Source organism: Myxine glutinosa, chromosome 6 (genome assembly GCF_964187855.1).
Source record: "Myxine glutinosa chromosome 6, kmMyxGlut1.1, whole genome shotgun sequence".
Taxonomy (NCBI): Eukaryota; Metazoa; Chordata; class Myxini; order Myxiniformes; family Myxinidae; genus Myxine; species Myxine glutinosa.
The window spans coordinates 61,384,826-61,412,335 of record NC_136266.1 but is presented as its reverse complement, the minus strand read 5'-3'; the positions used below and the strand labels follow the sequence as shown (position 1 = coordinate 61,412,335).

Sequence of the window (27,510 nt, the reverse complement as noted above, 5' to 3'; positions counted from 1 at the left end):
CATTTATTTAATCGCTGCTTACATTGTTACAAATTGCTGTATTTTCATTAACTGTTAAAACATTAACTGTTTTAAATCATGGTTAATCATGCTGCTTGACGACCTGGTCTTGGCCAATCGGAGAGTGCAGATGAAACTCCACAGTAGTCAGCCCAGTACCATTGGTCATGAAGATGTTGGGTGTAAACGTACATTTTGGTGTTCCCCTAATCTCCCCTATAAAATTATTAGGTTAATTATAAAATGGAGCATTGGTGTGTGTTCAGTAAAGGGTTTTGGAAATATCGTTTTGTGGCAGCATTTCTACTGAGTGTTATTAGTTTGTGTTATCCTCGAGTAAAACAAAATCTCTGTTCAACTGTGATATCAGCAGTGGGTATTGAAACTTGTAACACACAGTTCTTTGGAGATGAAAGATCGTGTGATATTTTCTACTCGGATTTGACCTTTAGATACCTATATTCTTGCACAATATTCTGCTTGGTGGTTTATGTCGAATTAGTACTAAAAGTGCTGTTTGGAGGTTATAGCATGATGATGCTATACAACAACACAACATGCATTTTAAGGCCATTTTCCCTGCTAGGGCGGGGGTTAGCCTTGTGGTCCCCATGACAATCTTCTCCATTTTGCCCTATTTTCTGCATCTCTCCTTGTTAACCCCCTTGCCCGCATTTCTTCTTCCACCATCTTTAGCCAAGTCTTTCTCGGTCTTCCCCGTCCTCTACTTCCTTCTACATTAACTTCCATCACTCTTCTCAACCAGTCACTTTCATCCTTCCTCAACACATGACCAAACCATCTCAACCTGTTCCTCTTCACAGCATCAATCACAGGCAATATTCCCATCATCTTTCGCAATTCATTCCTCATCGCATGATGATGCTATAATGGTTAATAATGATGGTTATAGCATGATATAGACATGATGGACCAAATTTCCTTTACCTGTGTAATATTTACAGAGTAGTTAACTCATAATCTTACAGGACTGTATAAATATTTAATAGACCTGATTTATATTGAGCAACATTGTAAACTTTTTGGCCCTACAATAGATTGACACTGAATTGTGTGCAGATGATAAATATTCTGTAAAAGTGGAGTGCAAACAAGACAACAAAGATTCAACTGATTGGGAAGCTTTGAGATGTGCTTCTGTAAAGGAAGATCAAGATGATCATCGGACTAATGACACTGTTGCCTGTTATACAACTGGTGAGTGGAAACATGTTGTATGTATTAAAGGTCCTTCGGTATTTTTGATTCAGATTAGGCCTTCATGAGCCTGCATGCATCTTGCCAAATGTTATATTTGGAATTCAATGAATAATGAGCACTATTTGCATTGTGTCTATTAGCACTGTTTGAAACCCTTTAATCAAATATGGACTAGATAATCCACTGTTCAGCTACATTGAGTATGATGTTCAACACCAGCAAGTCTCACGCTCTCACAATCTCTCTCCACAAGGATCATAAATGTACCTTACCAATCCAGTTCTCTGGATGACACTGGAAGCGGAAGGGCTGCAGTCATTTGAACTCTTTGACCTCACTTCTTGCCATAACGTGGGAAGGAGGATCCTCATCTATAACTAAGAGGAACATTGTCCATCTATCACACTTTATTCAAAAAGCTTCCTGCTGTCGTAGAATCAGAAAAATGGGACCGTTGGAAAGCTGACAATCAATTGACTTGTTTGGAAATCTAATCGATTTACTTAGAACATAAATGCATCTGTTTAATCACAAAGATGTCTGAAAAAAGCCTGTTTTCCAGGAAGGAAGAGGAAGAAGTGAAATTTGGAGCTTAATATAGCGGTTTCACCAGTACCATTTTTATTATTCTGCGAGAGCAGAAATGCTGGTCTGGTGGTCTGGCTGGTAGTGGTCTGAGAGGGTCATTAACCAGTGTGGCAGCTACATTCAAATGTAAGGTGTGCACAGAGAGAGCTGCACATGGAGGAAATGCTGAGTTGGATCTTGGAGACGGCATGAAGCTGGAAGGTGTGAAAACATTTTGTTACCTCGGAGACATGCTGAATGGAGAAGGTGGATCAGACTCAGCAACGGTTGCTAGAGTGAGATGTGCATGGAAGAAGTTTCGGGAACTGAGTGGCGTGCTGATGAGGAGGGGAGTGTCGTTGAAGCTGAAGGGAAAGGCGTATGCTGCATGTGTGAGAAGTGTTATGATTTATGGGAGCGAGACATGGGTAATGAACGTAGAGCAGCAACGAAGGTTGGAAAGGGTGGAAATGCGAATGGTTCGATGGATGTGCGGAGTATCGTTGAGAGAGAGGAAGACAAATGATGAATTGCGAAAAATGATGGGAATAGAGCCTGTAATTGATGCTGTGAAGAGGAACAGGTTTTTTTTGGGGGTTTTTTTGTATACAAGATCGAGGCTCGTGAAAGAGCGAACATTAATCACACAGAAAGACAAACCGACACACAAAACATAACATCGGAGCGGTAGACAAGATGGGGAGAGAGGGGGAAGGACACAAACACAACATTTGAGAGCAGGGACTGAGAGACATGGAGACATTGAGAGATCTGTGGGAGGGAGAGGGCTTTGGAGGGAGGCATGGGAAGGGGGGGGGGGGGGGGGGGAGGGAGAGGTATAAAACATATGGACACTGCCAGGACTTCCAGGAAAGAAGTTGGAATTTCAAACAAGGTGAATCTGGGGTGAATTAGTGGGGTTAGAAAAGATCAAGGTTTTGGATGGGGGAAGATAAGAGATTGTGGTGAACAGCTGTTTTAAAGACCTGGAGGGAGGAGTGGGATTGAAAGGAGTGAGGGAGTTTGTTCCAGAGGCGGGAGAAAAGTGGAATGAAAGAGTGAAGGTGAGCAGAGAGCCGAGATTTCGGCAGTTTAATCATCAGAGGGTTGCTGGCAAATCTTGTGCGACCTGTAGGAATATTTGGGGGACAGAGCACAGAGAGAGCTGAGGGAGCAAGGCCGGAGAAGAGAGACTTAAGGCCTTGCATGTCTCATCTTATAGATGCCTACGAGTCTGGGCAGGGATTTAAAAACATCTCCAAACAATTTGAAATCAATCATTCGACTGTCCGGAAGATCATCTACAAGTGGAGAAGATTCCAAACAACTGCCAACTTGTTCAGGCCAGGCCGCCCCAGCAAGTTCAGCCCAAGAGCAGGACGCAAGATGCTGAAAGAAGTCATGAGATGATGATTGAGATGGTTTGATGGTTTGTCATCATCATCAGGTTGAGATGGTTTGGTCATGTGTTAAGGAAGGATGAAAGTGACTGGTTGAGAAGAGTGATGGAAATGAATGTAGAAGGAAGTAGAGGACGGGGAAGACCGAGAAAGGCTTGGCTAAAGATGGTGGGAGAAGAAATGCGGGCAAGGGGGTTAACAAGGAGAGATGCAGAAAATAGGGCAAGATGGAGAACATTGTCATGGGGACCGCAAGGCTAACCCCCGCTCTAGCAGGGAAAATGGTCTTAAAATGCATGTTGTTGTGTTGTGTTGCGAGAGCAGGAACCCTTTCGAATAAAGCATGATGGATACTGAAGGAGTGCACAAAATTAATATATTGTTATAGTCGCGGGTCTTCAAGACTGCTGCACCACAGGGATGGTTAAGGGGGTTGTATGTCTCCACGTCTGCCCCGATAATTTGGGAGTGAGTCAGCGTCTCAGACACAGATACACTGCCGCGGGAAATTGGCGGACAGGAATAGCTGGGCGGAGCTTTATCAGCAATTCACTAATGAACCACCTTTAGAGGCCATTTCCCCCCGCAGAGCAGGGGTTGGCCTTTTTCAGGCACCATGGTCCCCTTTTTGAAGCAATGTTTTATGGCTGGATGCCCTTCCTGCCGCCAACCCTGTTAGTTGCATCTTGCAACACACAGGGAATTACCAGTGAACTGGTACTCAATTTGCCGACCTCGGAAGGATGACAGGGTGAGTCAACTCCCGTGGCGTTAATTCAGCGATCGACCGGGATTCGAACCCAGGCTCCTAGGATCCTAAGTCGGCAAATTTCACGTGCAGACGGACATCGAAGCCGATACACCGGGAAAAATCACAGAACCGTCGGAAAGCTTCCATCATTGAAAATTTACGTTAAAAATCGTAAAAGTGTCCGTAAAAAAAAAAAAAAAAATCAATGGATATCGAGCATTTGAAAATTGTGTAATTTCTATAACTGTAAACTGTGAAATAAAAACCTCAATTGATATCTAGCAGGAGGTCGGTGATGCTTGCCTATAATCATAAAGCTTCTATTTATTATGTACCGATGTACGAAGCACAGTTCGTTATTGCTTACAATTTGTAAGCATACCCCACTAGTACACTATGAAGCCCGTTTCCCTATGACCACACATTGCTCATCAAAACCAAGGATTTCTTAACAAGAGAATGGGGCGAAGAAGAAGAAGAAGAAGAAGAAGAAACGGCCGTACAAGTGACAATCAAACTGTATCAAATGAATAGTAAATAACCCTTCACGCCCTCGGAACCACGACGGAACTTCTTTGCTTTGTGTTTGTGTGTGTGGTAATATGCTTTGTTCATTCACTCAGGGTGATGAGATGGACAGAAAGAGTATATAAGGCAGATGAGGAAAAACCTCTTCCATGTGGCCAATGTGCACTATGCGGTGTGGGCCGGTTTGGCTTCTCGGCGCCCTGTGGTGTCTCTCCAGTCGTGTCTGCCGCATAATACTGAACCATGGAGGGCCAGGCGAGAACCATGGTTGCAACAGGCAACCAACAGGTGAGGGTGAGGGCGATGACAAAGGCGCAGCATGAAGGTCAAGACCTGTGACAGTTCACGCACCTAGAAGACACAATCTCAATCAGCCAAAGTGCTCTGACCACCAGCAATAACCCACATGGAGCCCAGAACACAAACTAATCAACCTCGCTCTGCGTTGCTCCTTATATATCACTCTCAAAGGCTCGCTTTGCACACTCGTGAGGTGCACTGATTGGACGACACCCCAGAAATGCTGTCATTTGTTACCCCTTGGTCCGTCTGGGAGCATTTCTGCTCACCCTCTGTGGCCACGCCGGAGGGGCAGGTGGTTGGGGGGTGCACAACGTTTTAATATTGCTTTTTTATGTACAGGGTCAAGGCTTGTGTAACAGTTTGAATACTGAATGTATCAGGACGTAACAGGAAAAAGGAACAGCAGGGAGGGGAGCGAACAGCGGATTGTAAGACAAGATGTAGGGAGATAAACAATGGGTGTGTAGAGGAATGGGGGAGAGGGGCAGGAAAAAACGCATGGGGTGGAGAGGATGGATACAGAAGGAAACTCTCAGGAAGGAAAAACTGATAATTTGGAAGGAGGAGGGCTTGGGGGTGTGGAGGAGGGCTAGGAGGTGGGGAGGAGGGGGATTTCCTCGTCTCTTTTTAAAATTACATGGATTACAACATACTTGTGCTAACTTTCACTCTGAAATAACTTTTCTAATCTACGCAGCAGTTACCCCCCCAAGGCCAAAACCATAACAATATAGTAACACTTCTCGAAGCAAGAAAAAAATAGAACAGCATTTGGCAGAGCGCTTGCCTCCCCTAGGATGAACAGCTTACGTTTTATAACCTACTGATATGCCAGGCCAGATCAAATTCAGGCTTATTGTCAGGATAGACTATGCTTATTTTCAGGACAGTCCAGACCAAATCTGTGACTCGTTACAGGTACCATATAAACCTGCACGAACCTGTTTCATGGTCAGATTGTCGGCGACTAAACCATCTCCCCCACCAGGTTTGCTAGTGAGGAGGGTGTATGGATATGGGCACCCAGGAGGATTCAAAACAAAACCTGTCAAAGGGCAGAGGAGTTCCTCGTGAGCCAAAGGCCATCCATTTCTGGAGCCCAACTGTGTTTGCGAACGTCCTCCTGCATTTGACTACCTCTTTCTAGGAGGTTGGTGGCAGGATTTGCACTCTGGCCACAGAAAAAACACTTCATTTGGCAACATACTTCAATAAACACAAATAAAAACAAAGAAAAACCTACTCCTTGGAGGTACCACCTGTGCAGGGCAGCTCACCAGATGACACGATTGGGGCAAAGCCTTCTGGCCCCCCATTTCTGGATGATGGGAGGAAAATCTCAGAGAAACCATGCTGGGTCATGTTATGGCGGTGTGTGTCGGAGTGGTACTGAGTGGTGTTCACCAGATGGCAGTCTCCTCGAGTTAACCTGAGGTGGTTCATTTTGGTGGATGCCTGGAATGTCCTCACTCTGAGAGGATGATCACCTGTCTATGCTGTCATCTAAGCTCAACATAAAACTTCCTGTGATAAAGGATCCTTTTTGTTCACGTGCTTCATTTCATTTTACATCCTTGCTGAGACTCACAGATTGATATTTAATATGTTTGTGAAGTGCAACATGCTCTCTTTTGATTAAACCCATCAGCAATGTGATGGGTAGGCATGGCTGGAATCTCCAAAGTGACATGAAAAGCTATTTGCCAGCTTGGTACTTTCTGGAGCTTAGCAATGAGCAAATCCTGAGCCACACCAAGCTATTAATGGTGTACAAGGCTTCATACGGAGCTCCTTGGAGTATGCCTTCCCACTTGGTGATGTTCCTGCTTCCCACCACTTCTCTCCTCTTGAAGTGATCGAAAAAAAATCCCTCCGCACCATTGGAATTTCAAAGCAGGAGTTGGCTAACCAAGGACTGTCATTCTCCCACCAGCGCCAAGTTTGTGTGCTCGATAGATTGTACAAGTTTTCATTTTGGCTTTGTTCCTCTTGGGCATGCCTACCTCTGCCCTTCCCAAATTATACCAGGTTGCATTCTCAAGACATTCTCGCCCTCTCACCCTCCACAGGAGTCCCACGCTGGCCAATCTACGTTCATTCGTCCCCTTATTCTTCCAATTGTGGAATCGTCTTCTTGTGGTTTAAGTAAATACAAACAAATAAGAAGGTGCAAGTGCTTGGTGAGGTAATTGCACATACTTGATCAAATAACCTTTACCTGTAAGTAAGTGTGTTGTAATTAACTTTCAGGTTTGAATAAATATCCATTTGAATAAATTTGACCTGATTTCTATTTTGCAGCATTGTCAACCTCATATCCATGTGAACAAGTGACATTGTGTTGTGTGCAGGTGATATCGCTCTTGTGAAAGTGGAACACGTACAAGACGATACTGATTCTTCAGCCCCGCAAGCTTTGGGTTGTGTTTCTGTAAAGGAAAATTCTGATGATCATCATGCAACAAACTGCAGTGCTCCTTGTTTTGCAAATGGTAAGCACAAACCTACAAAATATTTCATCCTCCTTGTTCAGGTTAGATACTTTTTTGAAACTTCAGTAAATATTTTGATGTTCACAAAAAACTGTTCACCTTATGTTATTTGTTTTTACAAAATTATCAGGAAATAATATGGGACAAGTAAGGTCCAGCCACTTTTTGGCGTTGAACAAGATTGGTGTTTTGAAGAGACAATCACAAGATCAAGACTCATCACCTTTACAACAACAATCCAGCTCTCATCAACACAATGCAAAGGTTAAGATAAAACTTTCGTTACACACAAAGGTTCTAAAAAGGCAAAAGTGTAATGTTTGCAATAAGAATTTTGCTTCACTGAGCAGCATGAAAAGGCACATGAGCATCCATACTGGAGACCGCCCACACAAGTGCTTTGATTGTGGTAAAGGTTTTCTTTATAAACATACCTTTGACGCACATAAATTAACCCACACTGGAGAGCGCCCAAACAAGTGCTCGATTTGTGGTAAAGGTTTCTCTCGAAAAGTTACTTTGAAATCACATATGAGGGTCCACACAGAAGAGCGTCCTTACAAGTGCTCTATTTGTGATAAGAATCTCAGGTATAAACACACCTTGAAAACACACATGATGACCCACACTGGAAATTATCCTTACAAATGCTCTGTTTGTGGTAAAGGTTGTTCTCAAAAACGTAATTTCAAATGGCATATGAGGGTCCATACAGGGGAGCGGCCATTTAAATGCTCTGTTTGTGGTAAGGGTTTCTCTCGGAAAGATCATTTGAAATTGCATATGAGAGTCCACACACGAGAGTGCCCAGACAAGTGCTGTGTTTGTGGTAAAAAATTCTCTCACAAGAAGTGTCTGAAAATGCATATGAGGATCCACACAGGAGAGCGTCCATACAAGTGCATTGACTGTGGGAAGGGTTTTCTTTATAAACACATTTTTGATGCACATAAATTGACCCATACAGGAGAGCGCCCGCACAAGTGCTTTGAATGTGGGAAGGGTTTTCTTTATAAACGTACCTTAGATGTACATAAATTAACCCATACAGGAGAGCGGCCTTACAAGTGCTTCGACTGTGGCAAGGGTTTTCGTGATAAAAATACTTTGGATGTACATAAATTTATCCATACGGGAGAACGCCCATACAAGTGCTCTGTTTGTGGTAAACTTTACTCTCGAAAAATTCATTTGAAATTGCATATGGGGGGACACACAGGAGAGCGGCCTTACAAGTGCCCTGTTTGCGGCAAGAATCTTGGATATAAACACACCTTGAAATCACACATGATGACCCATACGGGAGAGCGTCCACACAAGTGCTCTGTCTGTGGTAAATGTTTCTCTCGAAAAGGTAGTTTGAAAATGCATATGAGGGTCCACACAAGAGATACCAAGACGAAGTTTCACAATTTGGTTCATGAATAATGATTCTTTACCAAAGAAGGAGGTGGAGATTTTGAGTTCTGAGAGACCTTCCTCCCACCTTCTGAAACCTACAAATGGTGATAACAACCAACGAGAGCAACCATGCAAGTGCCCTGTCTGTGGTTAAAAAGAATTCTCTCAAATGGTTAGTCTCCATTGTCATAGGTGGATCCATACGGGAGATCACCAATAAAAGTGGTATTAGGCCGTGAGCTGAGATGTTGTCTCGTTCAATTTCGCTACATACCTCATGCGAATAAAGTGCATTTCATTTTGAGTTTTAGATCAGCATGTATCAAGTCGAAATCTGCAGTGCCACACTCCATATTCCACCACAAAGGGACACCATCACTATTTGATATTTGTGCTGGCCTGATCACTGGTGCTATCGCAATATTGACCAATCAGAGGCAGGCGGATGAATTTACGGCACTTTTATGTTGGTCACATAATTCCGGCCTACTCAGATTGTTGGAGAAAGAAACGTAAATGATGCGGTGTCTGATACATTTTTTGTCTAAAAAAAAAATGGAAGTTTGAGTGAATTCAACAAGAAACGCTGGGAAAGTGTGAGAGTTCGCCTCAAAATGGGCTGAGTTTGATGGCGAGGTAAACACCATTGCTTCTGGTGAGATTTTCTAATGTGAAGGTGTGCATAAGGAAAAAAAACTTTTCGTTCGGCCAGTGGTTTAATTTGAGTCGAGTTAGATTTAGTAAGACAGCCTTTTAGTTGATGGTTAATCTCTTTTCCCACTCGCAATGTCTTGAGGGCATTGGGATCTTGATGGAGGACGTATTTTATGAACGGTGAATAAGAAGCAAGGACTGTGTCATCATGATAGTTGTGTCATTACTTCCTGCTTGTTATCATCCTAATAAATTATATTGTTGGTTTGAGATTACATTTGCCCTTGTTGTCATTCTCATTCTGATCCTGTTCAATGTATACACTACTATTATCAAATGAAAGACCATTAAACGCATTGTAGTCTCCAGGAGTAATCCAGATAGAATAAAGAGTGGAAATTGCTCTGCAATACATGTCCCCTGAAGTTGTGGATTAACACTTGAAGTTGGGAGTACAAGGACCATATATGACCCCTTCCTGTTTCTCAGAAACTACACACAACATTCATGAAACCGGACCGCAACCTTCATCACCCATGATGGACAAAAGTTTGTTCACAGCATGAAACAAAATCAAGGTCTAAGACTCTATGTGGTTACACCAGGGGAGGTGGGGGAGTTGGTTTGCCCACCGAAATAGGTATTTGCTTTCTTCTCCAAAACTACACACATAATATCGATGAAACTTGACTACAACCTTTATCTGTACTTTCTTCTCTGAAATTAGACACAATTTCGATGACATTTGACCACAACCTTCATGACCCATGATGTACTAATATTTGACCTGAATAGATAATTTTATAATACTAAAGTTCCTTCACGGCATTAAAAAAAAAACAGGAGTTTGCCTCTCAAGATAGGTATTTACTTTCTTCTCCATTATATATTCTGTGGGTCATCCACACCTACCAGTGGTTCCCTGGTTCTACCAGGTGAACCCAGGGGCATCATTGCCCCTATTTTTTTCATTAATTATACAGTAACGGCTATTCATAAAATATTATTACGTTTGTGGGGGAAAACAATGAAATACCTTAGTCGAGATAGATTCGTGTAGATTAGAAGCTCTGAGTGACCCGTAGAGGAATCTCAATGTACATAAGTAGGCCGTCTGTCCGGGTAAGAGCGTTTGCATGTCACCATAAGGGGTGTGGCTTTGTGTTAAGTAATTCTAGGGCTTAAAGATTAATTCCCCAGAGTGTAATTTGCCACTGTGATCTTCCTTCCATCTTTATTGTCCCCCGTCGCACCGTGGAATGAAAGGGGGACTATGGTTTTCCCCTCCGTCCGTGTGTCCGTCCGTCCGTGCGTGCGTGTGTGCGTGTGGGTGTGCGTGCGTGCCTGCGTAAGTGAAGGACCGCATTCGAATTTGGTGTGTGGGTGCAACCCACGTCAAAATCCAAGATGGCCACCGCCATTTATGTCTGAAACTTGTGAGCTGAATATCTTGAAAAATAAGCGAAGTACCAAATTCTAATCTGGTGTGTGGGTGTATCTAGGCACAAGGAAGAACCCTATTGAAAATTGGGTCGCCACGTCAAAATCCAAGATGGCCGCCGCCATGCATGTCTGAACCTTGTTAGCGGAATATCTTGAAAAATAATCGAAGTACCAACTTCTAATCTGGTGTGTGGGTGTATCTACGCATAAGGGAGAACGCTATTGAAAATTGGGTCGCCACGTCAAAATCCAAGATGGCCGCCTTGCGTCTTCCACTTTGTCAACTCGCATCACTTCACCAACGGGGGACCTAGGCGTAACGCTTGTTACAATTAAAAAGCCCGCAAAACAGCAACTATAACAAATTACTCCATTCACTCATAACGCCGCCAGGGCTAACCAACACCCAGCACATTTGCCAATCGTGCCAGTAAAGCCCCGCCTCACGGCCTTCGACGTCATTCGAACATTCCCGAACAGAGATTGGACTCCGCCCCTTGATGACTCGTGGCGGGAAGGCCGCGCCCCTGCTTTTGTGATTGGTGGAGGCGCAATGGATGATGGGATAGAGCTCGGTTCTTGGACAGAGTGTGACGTCAGCGTTCGGCATTCGAGAGCAGAAGGGAAAAAAGACGCGTCTCGCCATCTTGCTCTCTCCCTCGTTCTGGCTCTCGTCTCGAGTGGACGCTATTGTCTCGGGTGTGCTGGTGAGTAGACGTGTCGGGGGTTTGGGGACTTTTGCAACATGGAAGGAGGAGGTGTTGGTTGACGGTGGTGCTCTGCGGAGAAGGATGGGGTCACGAGCGAAACAAAAATGGATCGTGCCTGCTTGCCTCACGCTGGCGGCTGGCTACGGGTGCGGTGCCGTGCCATATTGTGCACTTCCCATGCGGTGACTCTGGTTCGACGACCAGCAAGCCCTACCAGCCATTTGGGGACGCAAAGCTAAGTGCCGGCCGGCAATAAACGAAATATCATTTATGTTTACTTTCGTTTTCCCCTTGTGTGTATACGGGTCTGAGTGGGGATGTCTCAAGTTAGGAAATAATTTTTACATCACATACACTACCGGTCAAAAGTTTTAGAACACGTCAATTTTTCCAATTTTTATTGAAATTTAAGCAATTCAAGTCCAGTGAATAACCTTAAATGGTACAAAGGTAAGCAGTAAACTGCTCGAGGTTAAAAAAAAGGTTTCGGTTAGCAAAAACGGGAAAATAATGTAAATTGTACAGTTATATTGTAAAAAAAAAAAGGCCTTCTTCAGGGAACAAGTAATGGGTCAACAACTTACAGCTGTTCTGCAGCAATGTAAGTAAATTAAGCCTTGAAAGTTGATGCAAACAATTCCTGCAGGAGTGCAGGTGTCCCAACCTCTGCTGATTAGTTGATTACAAACCCCCTGTCTGTATAAAAGCAGTATTTGAACAGACTGTTATTACACCCTCTGAAGCATTATTTGGACAATATTGCACTGCAGGAAGTAGTATATTGGAAACTGGAGGAAACTCTGACAGGAAGAGGTCTGGCAGACCCAAAGCCACAACAGAATCAGAAGACAAGTTTCTGAGAGTCAACAGCTTGCGTGATAGGCGGCTCACAGGACAACAGTTTCAAGCACAGCTTAACACTGGTCGAAGTAAGCAAGTCTCAGTTTCAACTGTGAAGAGAAGACTTCGAGCTGCAAGTTTGACAGGTCGAGTGGTAGTAAGAAAGCCATTGCTAAGATGGAAAAATAAGAAAAAGAGGCTTGCCTGGGCCATGAAGCACCGCCAGTGGACTACTGAAGACTGGAAGAAGGTCTTATGGACCGATGAATCAAAATTTGAAATCTTTGGTTCATCACGCAGGGTTTTTGTACGCCGTCGAGTAGGCGAAAGGATGGTTCCTCAGTGTGTGACACCAACTGTCAAACATGGAGGAGTAAGTGTGATGGTCTGGGGCTCTTTTGCTGGATCCAGAGTCGGCGACTTGCACAGAGTGACTGGCACCCTGAACCAAAAGGTCTACCACAGCATTTTGCAGCACCATGCAATACCCTCTGGTATACGCCTAATTGGTCAGGGGTTCATCCTACAGCAAGATAATGACCCTAAACACACCTCCAGGCTATGTCAAAACTACCTTCGAGGAAAAGAACAAGACGGTAGGCTTCAAATCATGGAATGGCCAGCACAGTCTCCAGACTTAAACCTCATCGAGCTGGTTTGGGATGAACTGGACAGAAGGGTGAAAGCAAAGCAACCTACAAGTGCAACACATTTGTGGGAACTTCTGCAACAGTGTTGGGAAGAACTTCCCGAACAATATTTGATTTCCATTGTAGAAAGAATGCCACGAGTGTGTTCGGCGGTTATATCTGCAAAAGGTGGCTACTTTGCTGAGTCAAAAATTTAAATTAAATTTGGTTAAACAAAATGATTCTATGATTTAGTTTTTTTAATCTCCAATTGCTTATTTGTTCTATGCTTAATTTCAGAGTTCATTGAGACATTAAACAGCATAAATTTCAATAAAACTGGAAAAATTGAGGTGTTCTAAAACTTTTGACCGGTAGTGTACATTGTTATTGTCTTTGCATCTATTTTCATTAAACCATTATTTGTGACTTTCATTTCTTGTCTTGTTTAGTTTCTTTGTTTGTGGGTTCGGATTAACCCTGTGTGTCCCCGATTAGATAAGGCTCGGGCCTTCCTGCACGCACCAAAGATAATCCTGCCTAGGTTCAGAGTACGCCTCAGAGTTACAGCTCATTTCGGCTATCCGTCAGCTCGGGGATCTTAATCCCCGGCAACGCGACAATATTATACGACATTGTAAAGGATCATGAAGAAGCGGACATGAGACTAACCCTGCATGTGAGACACGCAGCCGATGCTGATCCCTCTTCCACTATACAGTCCTGCTACGGATGTCGCCATCATATTACTGTCTAACCTGCACAAGATCTCTGGAAGAGTTCATTTCCATACCGGTCCTGGAAAAACGGTGAGGACAGTATATTTGAGCTCGGTCTTCTGTTGCCTCGGCGAAGATTTATGCACGTCCTTTGCACATGTTCACAGGATGCGACTCAAGCAGCTGTTTCGGAGCCAAATGAAAGAAGGAGCCCCTAGATATGGTCCAGGCATCATCATGTCACCACAATACATTCAGTGAACTTGGCCAGAACTTATATATCTTCCTGGACATCTGTGTCCGTAGCTCGAGCAGTTTGTGAACTGTACGGACAGAAATGTTTATCTGTTGATGAAGCTCGTTATCGTCTGTTTTGTTTGGGAGGAAATGAGGATCACTCTCTGCCTCTGACGAGCGATGCTTTGGAGTGTTGAAGGAGACGATCAGAGCATCCATTGCAAATGTTCTCGCGGCCATTGCGACTTGAAGCTCTTTTCTTGCAGAGCAAACAGTGTCGTTTCTCCTGATCGATCTGTGTCGTTTCTCCTCATTGATCTGTGTGGTTGTTCAGATTGCTCCAATATTGATTCCTCATCGTGCATTCAAATCTGAGTTTGAGCCAGCGATTTCGAGTCCTATAGTGGATTTTTTTCTACATTTATATGTGTTCATTCGTTGGAATATTACAGTTTATATTGCTTGTTACATAGCATATAAAATGGAAGAGCAGCTCACCAAAAAATCTATCATTGAATATAATCATTGATACAGTGCTATACTTGTTTTGATTTGTGTCAGATATACCAAGCTTGCGAATTATAACTGGATTTAGCTACTCAAAATCTCAAAAGAAAAATCTTGCACAATCTGTCATATCATGGATCTGAATATCGCTTTGAAATGTATATTTTCGTCCACTTTTCATAACCATAGCATATTATTGTGAAGTATATTTGATATTTAACTTTCTTAACTGTGCGTGAAAAATCGCATTTCTGCTCCTCTAATGGTGACAGCGATCAACTAGAACGGCACTCAGGAGAGAGCATACCTCCACCTGGTTGGCCATATCACGCAATGGTGAAGAATCACTTAAAAAATTATACGAGCTGGATCCGGATCTTCACCAAAAGTGAATCGATTCTTCCTTGTCACACACACAACCTGTCCAACAAGTTTCGTCCAAATACATCCACATCCATAACTTTTTGAGATATCCTGCTATGTATCGTTTTTGGCCCTATCTCCCACTGGTGAAGAATAACTTTAAAAAATTCTACTTGCTGGATCTGGATCCGGATCTTTACCAAAAGTGAATCGATTCTTCCTTGTCACACACACAACCTGTCCAACAAGTTTCGTCCAAATCCATCCATAACTTTGAGATATCCTGCTATGTATCGTTTTTGGCCGTATCTCCCAATGGTGAAGAATCACTTACATAATTAAATAATTCTTATATCCAAATCCATATTCAGATCTTTACCAAAATCGATTAGTCCTTGTCACACAAACAGCCTGTCCACCAGGTTCGTCCAAATCCGTCCATAACTTTTTGAGATATCCTGATATGTATCGTTTTTGGCCCTATCTCCCAATGATAAAGAATCACTCAAAAAAAAAAAATTCTCATATCCGAATCCATATTCAGATCTTCACCAAAATCGAATCTATTTGTCCTTGTCAGATACCCAACCGGGCAACCAAGTTTCGTCCAAATCCATCCATAACTTTTTGAGATATCCTAATATGTATCGTTTTTGGCCGTATCTCCCAATGGTGAAGAATCACTTAAATAATTAAATAATTCTTATATCCAAATCCATATTCAGATCTTTACCAAAATCGATTAGTCCTTGTCACACAAACAGCCTGTCCACCAGGTTCGTCCAAATCCGTCCATAACTTTTTGAGATATCCTGATATGTATCGTTTTTGGCCCTATTTCCCAATGATAAAGAATCACTCAAAAAAAAAAAATTCTCATATCCGAATCCATATTCAGATCTTCACCAAAATCGAATCTATTTGTCCTTGTCAGATACCCAACCGGGCAACCAAGTTTCGTCCAAATCCATCCATAACTTTTTGAGATATCCCGATATGTATCGTTTTTGGCCCTATCTCCCAATGGTGAAGAATCACTTAAATAATTAAATAATTCTTATATCCAAATCCATATTCAGATCTTTACCAAAATCGATTAGTCCTTGTCACACAAACAGCCTGTCCACCAGGTTCGTCCAAATCCGTCCATACCTTTTTGAGATATCCCGATATGTATCGTTTTGGCCCTTTCTCCCAATGGTTAAGAATCACCTAGCAATTCTGGTAGCCGAATCTGGATCTTCACCAAAATCGAATCATTTCGTCCTCGTCACATAAGCTACATCTCTGTCAAATTTAGTCCGAATCCGTCCACAACTTTTTGAGATATTTTGTTCACAAACGGACAGACAAACAGACAGGGGTGAAAACATTACCTCCATCCACCTTTGGTAAAACGGAGGTAAAAAGTGGCCGGTGCGGTGGCACGTGGTTTTGTTCATATTTCATTAAATATTTGATTTCAGTTACAATATATACACAAAGAATTAAGTTAAGCACCCCCCCCCCCCCCGTTTTTTTACAACCTCGCACATTACAAGTTTGTTGTCGTTAAAACAGTGTAATATACCCATGATATTGCTATATTTTCTGGAGAAGTGATATTATGGTCACATAAAAACATAACAATCATGCCGTTTTCAATATTTTATTCTGAATAATTTAAGGTGAAATTTTTTGGGAATTTTAGGCATATTTTCACCTCAATTTAAGTATGGAGCTATAGGTCCATCACGGACAGTGTGGATGACGTTTATGTTTTCTAACGTACAGTCATTGTTCTGAGAAGACCTCTAGCGATCTTTGCGTCAATAACGTGTGTAGGACCCACGTGATCGGATCACTGACTCAACCAATCACTTTTTTTCACTTTGATCACTCAATTTCATCAATGGATAATTGCTAATGTCATACCAATCATTATTTGATCTCACATACCTTAGAATATATGCCAATGTATACATATACACAAAGAATATATATTAGGGGGTGCTTACCTTAATTCGTTGTGTAGGGGTGCTTAACTTAATTCTTTGTGTATATTTGAAACATTTGCTTCAAATTCTCACTTTGTTTTGCACTTGGACAAACTCACCCGTGGGAACACCTCAAAATCGGACCTTGTATTGAGTGCATATCGTATAGCGTGCCTTGTGGAAGGGTACATTAAGTTAGGGCCCACAGCAACATTGTATTCGGAAAGTCTCACACATCAGGGAACAACTGCCATGGTGGATAAACGTGACGTTTCGTCCTGTCGAGTCTCTTTGATATTCAATGGAAGGGCGTGATCAGACGTTGGCCCTTTTTATCTTTTGAAATTAAATATCTCGTGTGGAACTGCATCATTGTATTCAGCCGGTCGGAAACGTCAGGGGACCAACTGCTGTGGTGGGTAAAACATGTGAAATTGTGTCCCGTGTAGAAACCCATGTCGTTGAGGTGCGAAGAAGGGTCCGATCGGAAATGGTCCCTTTGGACCGCGTTCGCAATGGAACATCGCATGTGCAACTGCACCATTTCATTCAGCCGGTCGGAAACATTAGGAGTCGCCCGATTAGTCAGGTTCACTATGTTAACAAATATAATTTCGTTCAAAATTTTGGTAGATTAGCAAAACTATACATTTTTGGAATATTCAGAGCATGAGGAATCCAAAAATTAATGTTTACATTTGCGTAGACACCTGCATGGCCGCCATTTTGGATTTTCAAAATGGCCGCGATAAAATACATATTTTGCGCGATCTCGGCTTCTAGTCAACCTAAAGACTTAATTAAATATGCGAATCCTATGTTTTCTGGGTCAAGGAATCCAATAAAGGCCTCAAAATAGTGCTCAGGATTATAGAAAAGCAACAAACAAAGGTGATTGAAAACCATTCTCTTTATATTTGTGATATAACTGTATTACATAATACATGATATTGCAAGTCCTTTGAAGTTATAGGTTGTTATAGGAAGTTATAGGTAGTATCAGATTGAACTATAAGTCCTATACACAGGATCTACGAGGTCTACACCGTTCAGGAATATACTTTTACAGATCTTCATCGCTGTCCTGAGGGTCATTTTCGCAAAGGTGTCTATGCAAATGTAAACATTAATTTTTGGATTCCTCATGCTCTGAATATTCCAAAAATGTATAGTTTTGCTAATCTCCAAAAAAATTGAACGAAAAAACATAGTGAACCTGACTAAATTCCACTTGTGTCCCAGAAGGTTCTGCTGGAAGTCCATTTCTGCCCACATTTCGAGCTATTAGCTCAGTCTATATATTTGTGATAATTTTTTATATAAAAAGATCTTGCATGTCCACCGGAGTGCCTGCAAAACTGATTTGTACGTGCAGTTCTCTCATCTACCATATAAAACACAATGTCAGTTTGTGTGTATTGTACAGATGTCTGTCCCTCTTCATAAAGCCAGGTTATAAAGGCCAATCTTTTAACACGAATGTGTGTTCACTACGGTCTATTTGTGAGGATAAAACAAACTCGAAAAACATTTTCCATAGAAGAGTAATTATATCTCTTATTTTGCAATTGTAGACGGTGGCTTGCAAACCGAGCCTCATGGGCGGTGTACAGAAGCGTTTTTTTAAATAATAATAAATACAAGGTGCAGGGAGGTGAATTTTGCTGCCTGTAATGTGCAACATACACAGTGTAAAACAAGGGTTTATTTACATCCACATAACGTCTAATAAATAAAGATATAAGCACACCTGCAGCTATAGTTTGAGGCTTCAGACTTTGTCATGCTCACGAGGCTGCACCATCGAATAAGCTGTTGCAACCCATCATATTTGACTGGCTTTTTACTGGTCTATTAATAAAAGGGCAAGTGTTTGTGTGTCAGTGTGTCATCCTTCATTCAAACAGGTTCCTGCTGTCATAGAATAATAAGAAAGTTACCGTTGGAAAGATATTGATTGATTTGCAGTACTTTAAAAAAAATTTTTTATACAATATCGGGGCTCGTGTAAGAGCTAACATCAATTACAAAAAAAAAACGGACACACAAAACATAGAATAAAGGGAGCAGGAGACAAGATGGGGAGAGAGAGGGAAGCACACAAGCACAACAGCAGAGAGCAGGGACATCGGGAGATCTGTGGGAGGGAGAAGGCTTGGGGGGGAGGAGGGTTGGGAAGGCGGGGGAGGGGTGGGAGAGGTATTAAACATATGGACGCAACTGCTAGAACTTCCAGGAAAGAAAGAAGTCGGTATTTCAAAACAAGTGGATCTGGGGTGAATTAACGGGGGTAGAAAAGATCAAGGTTTTGGATGGTTGGAAAGCTTGGTTTGGTTGGAAAGCTAATAATCTATTTACTTGGAAAAAACATTCGTGTCCATTTAATCATAAACATGCCTGTTTTAAAAGTCCTCGTTCTGATTTTGAAGAAGAAGCAGGAATAGGATTGAGCTCCTGCTCAATGCAGTTAACATTTATTATTTTATGACAGCAGGAACCTTCAGAAGAACAAGGAAGGAGCACACAAAATTATATGTAATAATGTTTCTTGAAGCAATCGAAAACTAGAACGGTAGTCTTCGACGTCACCCGATATGCCCCTCCCAGATTATTACATCATTATACATACTTTTACCAAGTTTGATTTGAATCCCTTCAGCTGCTCTCAAGTATCACATTTTTAGCTGAAATTACCTCTAATCTTTGATGCTAAAATCCAATCACTTATTTGCATCATATTATATACTTATACCAAGTTTGGTCAAAATCCCATCACTTGTTCACAAGTTAGCTCGGTAACATTATTTTATGTAAGGGGGCCTTCGACCTCTTGAACCCGTAATCCAATCAGTTTATCTTTGTGTCATTATAGTACTTGTACCAAGTTTGACTTAGTTCCCTTTAACCATTCTTAAGTTATCATGGTAACGAAAACCTATTATAGATTCCGACCTTTTGAGCTCTTTACTCCGAAATCAAATCAGTTCGTTTTCGCATCATAATACATACTTATACCAAGTTTGGTCAAAATCCTATCACTGGTTCACAAGTTTTCACGGTAACAGGATTTTTACCTAACTTTACCTTTGACCTCATGATCCCAAAATCGAACCGTTTCATCTTTACATCATCATCCATACCTGCACCAAGTTTGACTTGGATCCCTCCAGCCGGTCTTAAGTTATCGCGGTAATGAAATAATTGTATCTTAACATGATCTCTGATCTTTGACCTCTTGACCCTAAGATCGAATCAGTTGATCTTTGCATCACAATATGTAATTATACCAAGTTTGGTATAAATCCCATGACTGGTTCACAAGTTAGCTCAGTAACGGATAATTTTTGACCTAATGGGACGTGGGACATTTAACCTTTGATCTCTTGACCCCAAAATCAACTCGGTTCGTCTTTGCATCAAAATACATACTTATACCAACTTTGGTCAGAATCCCATCACTGGTTTACAAGTTATCGCGGGAACAAGATTATTTACCTAACATGACCTCGAACCTTTGGCCTTTGACCTCGTGACCCCAAAATCGAATCAGTTCATCTTTACCTCATTATACACACCTGCACTAGGTTTGACTAAGATCCCTTCAGCTGTTCTCAAGTTATCGCGGTAACGAAACCTATCACAGACAGCCGGACAGGCAGACAGACAAACGGACGGACAGACAGGCAGGAAACAGATTAAGGACAGACATCGGCATTCATCAAAGCTGGGCTTCAGTGGGAACCAACCTCAGCTATTTGGAACACCTTTGGGGATGTACTGTTTCTGCAAGGCTGGTGACCTGCTGTCGGGAATTTCATTGCAGTGGTGACTGGTGACCAACCATAGCAGGCAGAAGTGATTCTCCATGGCGAGGCTGACATAAATCCAAACAGATACCTTTTCACAGACAAAGGTATAAATTGATGTGCTTTGTAAGGAGACGCTCATTGAAGCACTATTGGTATCACGTCTGCACTGCATAAACTTCACGTCGACTACTTTGTGGCAGAATCATTGCGGTTGCATCTCCTGCTCTCTGTACCATCAATTTCTTCACTTATTCGCCACAACATCTCTGTACTCACATGGGTTCAACTGCTGCCCTCGTTTCAGAATTCATTGTGTGCTCACACGTTTTGGTAAATTGTTATTTATGTGGATAGAGTTATTTAGATTAGAGTTCAAATAAACTTGGTAAATTGCTCTTCCATGACCTTCTTCCCTGTAAAGAGAAGAAAAATCATGTGCATAAAGATTTAATTTTCTATTTATTGACAACTTGATAATCACGTTATTCACTGTTGGCCTCATTGTCTGGTCACCAGCACAGAGGTGGAATAACCTATTTCCATAATACTGTGATGATATAATACTTCTTTTTTGTTGTTGCTGGGTTGTTGTTTTTTAGTTTGTTTTTATTATTCATGTGTGGACTGTGTGTCTGCAATAAAGTTGAAGTTTATTACCAACATTGTGGTAATAGTCCTGTTTATGTAGTACTAGAATATAATATCCGTCACTTCGCTGATGGGAATACCAATCTTTGTGCAATTGCTAAAAAAAAGTTAATGGGGAAAAATAAAATTAGGCGGTGTATAGATACCAGCCCAGTTATATACTCAGGGAGTTCCATACCCACACACAAACCTTCCTTCTATTTTTTTTTTTTTTTTTTGTATCAAATTTTCCTGGGAGTTTCCTGAATCCACCGTCGTTAGTTTCATCGAAATCCGATTATCCAATCTCAAGTTCTAGTGTGACAGACAGACAGACAGCTCCTTTTATATAATATCGATAGATTTGGTTGAATTGCTTACTTACTCTAACCTCTTGGAATCCGGGCCACAACAGACTCCGCGACGAAGGTGTGGTTGCCCCTTCTTGAACATGGTCATCTGGGCTCAAAATGAAACTACAATGTGGGTGGTTGTGACCCTCAAGCATGTGGCAACATTCAAGCAAACAATCTGGTTTGGCAAAGCATGATGTTTTTTAATACTGTACTTTTGATCATCTTACGTTTCGTTCACTGAACACCAAGACATCAGCAAGTAATTGAAAAATAACGAATCGTTTCATCGAAAAATAAAACTTCACTGCACGTCCATAAAATAACTACGTGTGAGCTCTCCAATCACTGCAACCTTTCTCTGTAGATACAGAAAACTGACAACATTCATAGACAGCAATGGATGGCATCACGTGACCAATTTTTCCAAAAAGGTTAGAGCAAAGATTAGTTATCGGTTAGTAAGCATGGATTACACAACTGTCAATACACGTTAAACAAACATTTGCCAAAATATTTATAAAAATATATTTTCCAAAAAAAACCAGGAAATCAGCACCTCAGACGTGTCATACAAAATACACCAAAGTAGGTACATACGAATAATCAGTGCAAAAAACAAAGTTTAAAGGAATTGCTTTATATTCGTTAATGGTAAACATGAAATAGATGTTTTGAAGATAATCTCCACATCCATTACATATTCTCAGTTGCCTTTGCACGTGTCGTTCGCACAGCCCTGCACTAGGCTCCAAATGAAGGTAAAATTAAATACAGGTGCTGTTGGCATTCCAATTCAATATTTTTCCACTGTGGCTGAAAAGCATGTATTCCTAATGACGTTTATGTTTTATAGAAATTTCCACCTATGTTTTTCCCTCAGATCCCAAACGCGACCAGGCGACATCTGCAGCAATGTAGATTTGCTGGAAAGAAAATAAATTCATCCATGTCACTGCAAAGTGCTGGTGCTTTGGATCAACTTCAAGAAAAAAGGCACCCCCAAAGGTGCAGTGTTTGGGTTTTAGAATCTTTCTTTGAATTGTTCTTCGTTGGTAACCAACGGCCAAAATCGCCTGATTTTTGCCTTCAGGTGTGTGCCGAAAATCAAGGTGGTGGCAAGAGTGGAACAGCTATTTGGGTGGAACTGTGCAAATATGTCGACTATTGGCTGCAGAGTATGATGGAGATTCCCTCAAATACATCTGTACGAGAAAGCACCTTGGATAAGTGGTGTTTTTGAAGATAAGAGGTGAAGAGGAGGCATTTTTGATGAATGAGACTTTTAGGAATGTTGTCTGGCAATTGCTAATTGCACATTCAAAATGATCCCACAATGAAGGTAGAGGAAAGCTTCCTCTCCGATAGGATGAATGGCATCCAAATCTACAAAAAATCTCGAAATGTAATTCAAGGATCCATTTTGAAATATTCAGCACATATAAGTTTAATGAAAAGTATAAACGAAATTCCAGGTCAAATTTGAATCATCCTCCAGAAGGGAACAAGGACTTCATATCATGAACCTGTTTTCTTTACATTAAGCAACTTTTCTTCATATCTTGAAGTTCAAGAGGCATTAACATTTGTAACTTTGGCTCTCAAGTGAATTCCAAAGCTTCGTCAACTCTTCTGGTAAGAACTGATGCGTGACCAGGAGGTCTTTCACTAGGCATTCGGATTTGGTCATTTTTAAAGCATCCAACCAGGAATAATAGCCCAAAGATTTAAAGCCCGAGTGAGGAATGGCAACAACCCCTGACTTTTCGGCCAACATGCCAATATATACATCATCAATAGGGTACAAGTCAACAAAGGAAACCGCTTTGTAAAACTTTCGAACTGTTGCTGCGCTCATCAAAATCCCTGCTCCACCCACATATGGAGGATAGATGGACTTGTCATACATCCACCAGGGGATATAGTACTTAGACCACCAAATAAATCTTCTATGACCACTTGAGAAAACATTCCCCAAATAAAGATCAGACATTGGGTTAAAAGTAAGCATTTTGACTACATTCTTTATGTTGACAAAGACATCATCATCACCATTAAAAATGAACATTGCCTCCGGGCAATTGCTGGAGACCCAACGCATAAAGCTGACTTGTTTCAAGGTCAGATTGAAGAAAGTGTCCACAAAACCCCACTGCACGATGTCTTTGTACACAGCACTCTCCACCTGAACCATTTTCTGAAGTTCTGAAGCTCCATTGTTGTTGCTCGGAAGACCGATCAAAAATAATGTCCGAACTTCAACACCGCCAATTACCATCTCCTTACCCCATGTTTCTCGAATTACTTTCCTGCGTTTGTAATGCTCAGGTAGTGTTTTCACACTCAACAGCAACACAGTGTTTTGCTGCCGACCTGGCATGTGACACTTACGTGGCTCATCAATAATCTGAGGAAATGTCTGGCAGTGTCTGTACTCGAGAAATCTCCGAAAGCGTTCAGGCATAAAAACGATGTCAAGAAAGCCTGACGGAAGAACCATTGGTGAGCATTCCCAATTGTATGCATTCCTTGGCAAGGTCCAATTTTGTTGCTGCAATCTCCAAGATTCTGCAAGTGCCCTGAACTGAGATCTGTATGATACCTGAAGATGAAGGTATGATAAGAAAGTGATAGTTAAGATGGCGAAAAATCCAAAGCGTTCTTTGCGTTTCACTTTAAGGAAGATCAATCTGAGGAGAAATGGAGGGGACAAAAACAAACAAACAGAAAAACGTCATTGGGAAAATACATATTTTAATTACTCAGAAATTTTTTCTTTTTTATTCTTTCATAACTTTTAGTTATGCATTTGCAGAATGGTTAAAACTTCTGTGGAAGTTAAAGTTCGCCACATTATTGGAATCTACCGGAGACGAGGCCAAAGCCGAGAAAGTCTCTCTATTTTCTATCACCTCCTCTCTGATATTTCTCCCTCCGCTTTCTTTACTCATCTGACCCTCCGTAGCTTCTCCGGGATGCATGCGTTCTTCCCGACATGCCCTCGTAGTTAATCTTCCAAAATCCAGGCATACTCCACCACTATTTTGTTTTTCACAAACCCTTTTCATAACGGTCCTCCAGATGCAGTGAAATCTGGAGGCATCGAGCCATCAGTACACCACCGTCTCGTGGCGTTCCCCATCCTGATTTAATGATAGCTATTACCACATTTGGAATCTCTCTTGTATGTCTTTTTTAGCCATTGGCGCCAGTTTAGGTGTGGAAACGGTTTTGTTCCTGCTTGGGAGGGAAGGGAGAAGAAGATCTAACCCGACACTGACAAGTTGGAGAGCTCCCCAAATCAATGAGTCCTGCCCAATGGTGAGTGAGAGAGGAAGGGCATGGCACATCATGGATGATGCATGGAGCAGAGGCTTTAAAAGCAGGTGTTGCGAACAGAAGCTCGGCGTTGTCCAGAATCAGCCTGGGGGAAAGCTGTGCTTCTTTGCCCGTCCCTATCACACCAGAGCCACAGCCTCTCCTCTCCTTCGGACCCAGCCAACATGAGACATGATGGGCCGTTTCCCTGCCGAGCAAGCCGAGACTGTGCTGACGACCGATCCTGCTGGGAGTACCCGGTTTTTCTGTCTCATGGATTCTCTCTGCCTTCTCTGTCATGGTGGTAATGTGGGTACAGATGAAGGATATGGATAATTAAGGAATCCCATTCGTTGTTTTGTGGATGTGTATGGATCGGTAAGGGAAAAGGGTTTTATTTGCCATTTATTGGATTTATTTATTGCCTTTCTCTGTGTGGCTATTGCTAGTTCAATTAAATATACCTAGTCTCATGGTCACTTTTGTAATCAGAAAAGTCTGTTTAACGTTAATTGCTTATGGCAATTAACGCTGTCAAGACCATACCGCAAATCTCTCAGCTTCGTTCGGCCATTAATTATAGCCAAGGCATACACCACCAATTAGCGTAATGCTTCTTTCTTTCTTTCTTTCTTTCTTTCTTTTTTTTTTTTTTTTTTTTTTTTTTTCCTCTCTCTCTCTCTCTCTCTCTCTCTCTCTCTCTCTCTCTGTGTGTCGACATTGTCTCTCTTTCCTCTCCATCCTAGGCATGTTCCCTACTTTTCAAGGGGCAAATCACAGCTTATTTAGCCTCCAAGGCCCCGACCCACCTGGGTTAGTTTACAAATGCTTGGGCAAATCTCTGCCGAACCAAACTATTATCCAACAAATATTACTGCTTTGACATGTGACAAGTTTCTCTTTGCATGCCATTTTTACGATAATAATCAACCAAGTTCACATTAATGCACTTTATACAAAAGATAATAGAGCACCATGTGGTGGTGCAAGATAGCCTGCTCAGCCATGACAAGTGAAGTGTACAATGGGATCGCTTAGCCGCTATTTTAGAAAGCAAGCATGCTTTGCAAATCCCAGATGTGTGTACTGCTAGTGCATTCATTAATTTGCTCAACATGGCACTGAACTCATGTTCTTCGACCCACTGTTCTGCGAAAAATTGCTCAAATCAATAATCATGTAAATGACTTCAAGTATCATTCTTCAGGTTTCCAAATAATGAGAGGTAAGTTTATTTTTTGACATTCTTCATTATTATCACAATACTCTTTAGAATTTGGCTTATTTGACATCTCTATCTGTGTGTGTGTGTGTGTGTGTGTGTGTGTGTGTGTGTGTGTGTGTGTGTGTGTGTGTGTGTGTGTGTGTGCGCGTGTGTGTGTATATATATACACACATACACACAAGGTTATATCACCTTTATCTATCAATATTGTTGAAATGAAGATCAAATAGCTGTATGTGGAAATATGTTGAAAAAGTCAAAACTTTACATGGGGTGTACTTACTTTTTCACGTGACTGTATCAAACGCCTTGATCAATTCCATATGCGATGCCTTCGCAAGATTCTTGGCATCACCTGGCGAGACAGAATACCTAACTCCTCAATCCTAGACCGTTGTTGTATCAAATGAATTGAGTATTTCCTGATGCAAGCCCAGCTTCGGTGGTCAGGACACCTCACACACATGGAAGACCATAGAATCTCAAGAGCGCTTTTCTATGGACAACTTGAATTTGGTAAACGTTCATGGGGTGGACAAAAAAAGCGGTATAAGAACGTCCTTTTGTCTATACTCAAGTCTTGTGCCATCCCAGGTGTCACCTGGGAACATCAGGCCACAAACATGTCAGCTTGGTGTAACATTTGCCACAACTGCCTGGACCACTTTAAATGTGGGAGACTTGCTATCGAGAGACAGCAGAGACAAGAAAGGAAAACCTGCCAAAGTCCATCTCCGCAAGGACCAGTCTATACCTGCGATGTTTGCGGCAGATGCTGGGGGTCCCGTATTGGACTATACAGACATCGCACAATGCTTAGTGAGCATGACAACGAAGGGAAGAGATTTGTGGAAAACGTCGACTCACGCCATCATCATCATAATAATCATCAGGGTAGAGGGAGACAACAGAGGGACATTTTTAAAAGGTCATGAAACTGAAAAAGAAGAAAATCTGTGAAATAAAGTTAACAGGCCATTGTAGCGCTTCGTCAAGCAAAAATGGGATGCACTACAATGTAAGCACGACATGCAAAAGGATTTGCAGATCTCCGGATTTTGTAAACTGAAGTCCAAGCATCGGTTAGAATGAAAACTGTGGTGGATTGTTTTTCTTGTTAAACAAGAAAAAACTTGTTAAACTTGTTTTCTTGTTATAACACTTGTTTTTCTATGTTACATTCATACGTGAATTTACATTCATATTGTCTCTGTGTTTGATACCTTCAAGGTTTACATCAGCCTAGAGCCAAAGAACACCGTCAACGACACGACATCAAGCACATGAAGGAAACAGTGGGTCCCGAAGTATACGAGCATCTACCGTTTGCCCGTTCTGTGATGCGATCGAACATCTCGAGCATTTGGCTTCAGCTAAGCTGGAGTACTGAAAACGTGAGGATCAATAAGGCCTTCCGAAAGCAAACCGAGATCTACG

At 41.8% G+C, this 27,510-nt stretch overlaps 2 protein-coding genes across 8 annotated transcripts in view; one reads left to right on the top strand and one right to left on the bottom strand.

The window, feature by feature from the left end:
• The window catches only part of LOC137429862 (uncharacterized), a 106,462-nt gene extending 96,870 nt beyond the window's left edge, over window positions 1–9,592 (top strand). For all 5 annotated transcript variants that reach the window (XM_068120179.2, XM_078779923.1, XM_078779924.1 and 2 more), the window contains 3 exons: window positions 1,081–1,218; window positions 7,122–7,262; window positions 7,393–9,592. In XM_068120179.2, the coding sequence (XP_067976280.2) occupies window positions 1,081–1,218; window positions 7,122–7,262; window positions 7,393–8,690 (1,577 nt within the window). In that variant the 3' untranslated portion in view covers window positions 8,691–9,592. The remainder of the gene's footprint in view (window positions 1–1,080; window positions 1,219–7,121; window positions 7,263–7,392) is intronic.
• A 12,123-nt stretch (window positions 9,593–21,715) lies between these two features.
• Window positions 21,716–27,510, bottom strand: part of LOC137429854 (UDP-GlcNAc:betaGal beta-1,3-N-acetylglucosaminyltransferase 7-like) — a 43,326-nt gene continuing 37,531 nt past the window's right edge. Inside the window, exon 3 of one of the 3 annotated variants that reach the window (XM_068120162.2) lies at window positions 21,716–24,220. In XM_068120162.2, the coding sequence (XP_067976263.2) occupies window positions 23,110–24,220 (1,111 nt within the window). In that variant the 3' untranslated portion in view covers window positions 21,716–23,109. The remainder of the gene's footprint in view (window positions 24,221–27,510) is intronic. The other 2 variants (XM_078779921.1, XM_068120163.2) reach the window with 2 other exon arrangements.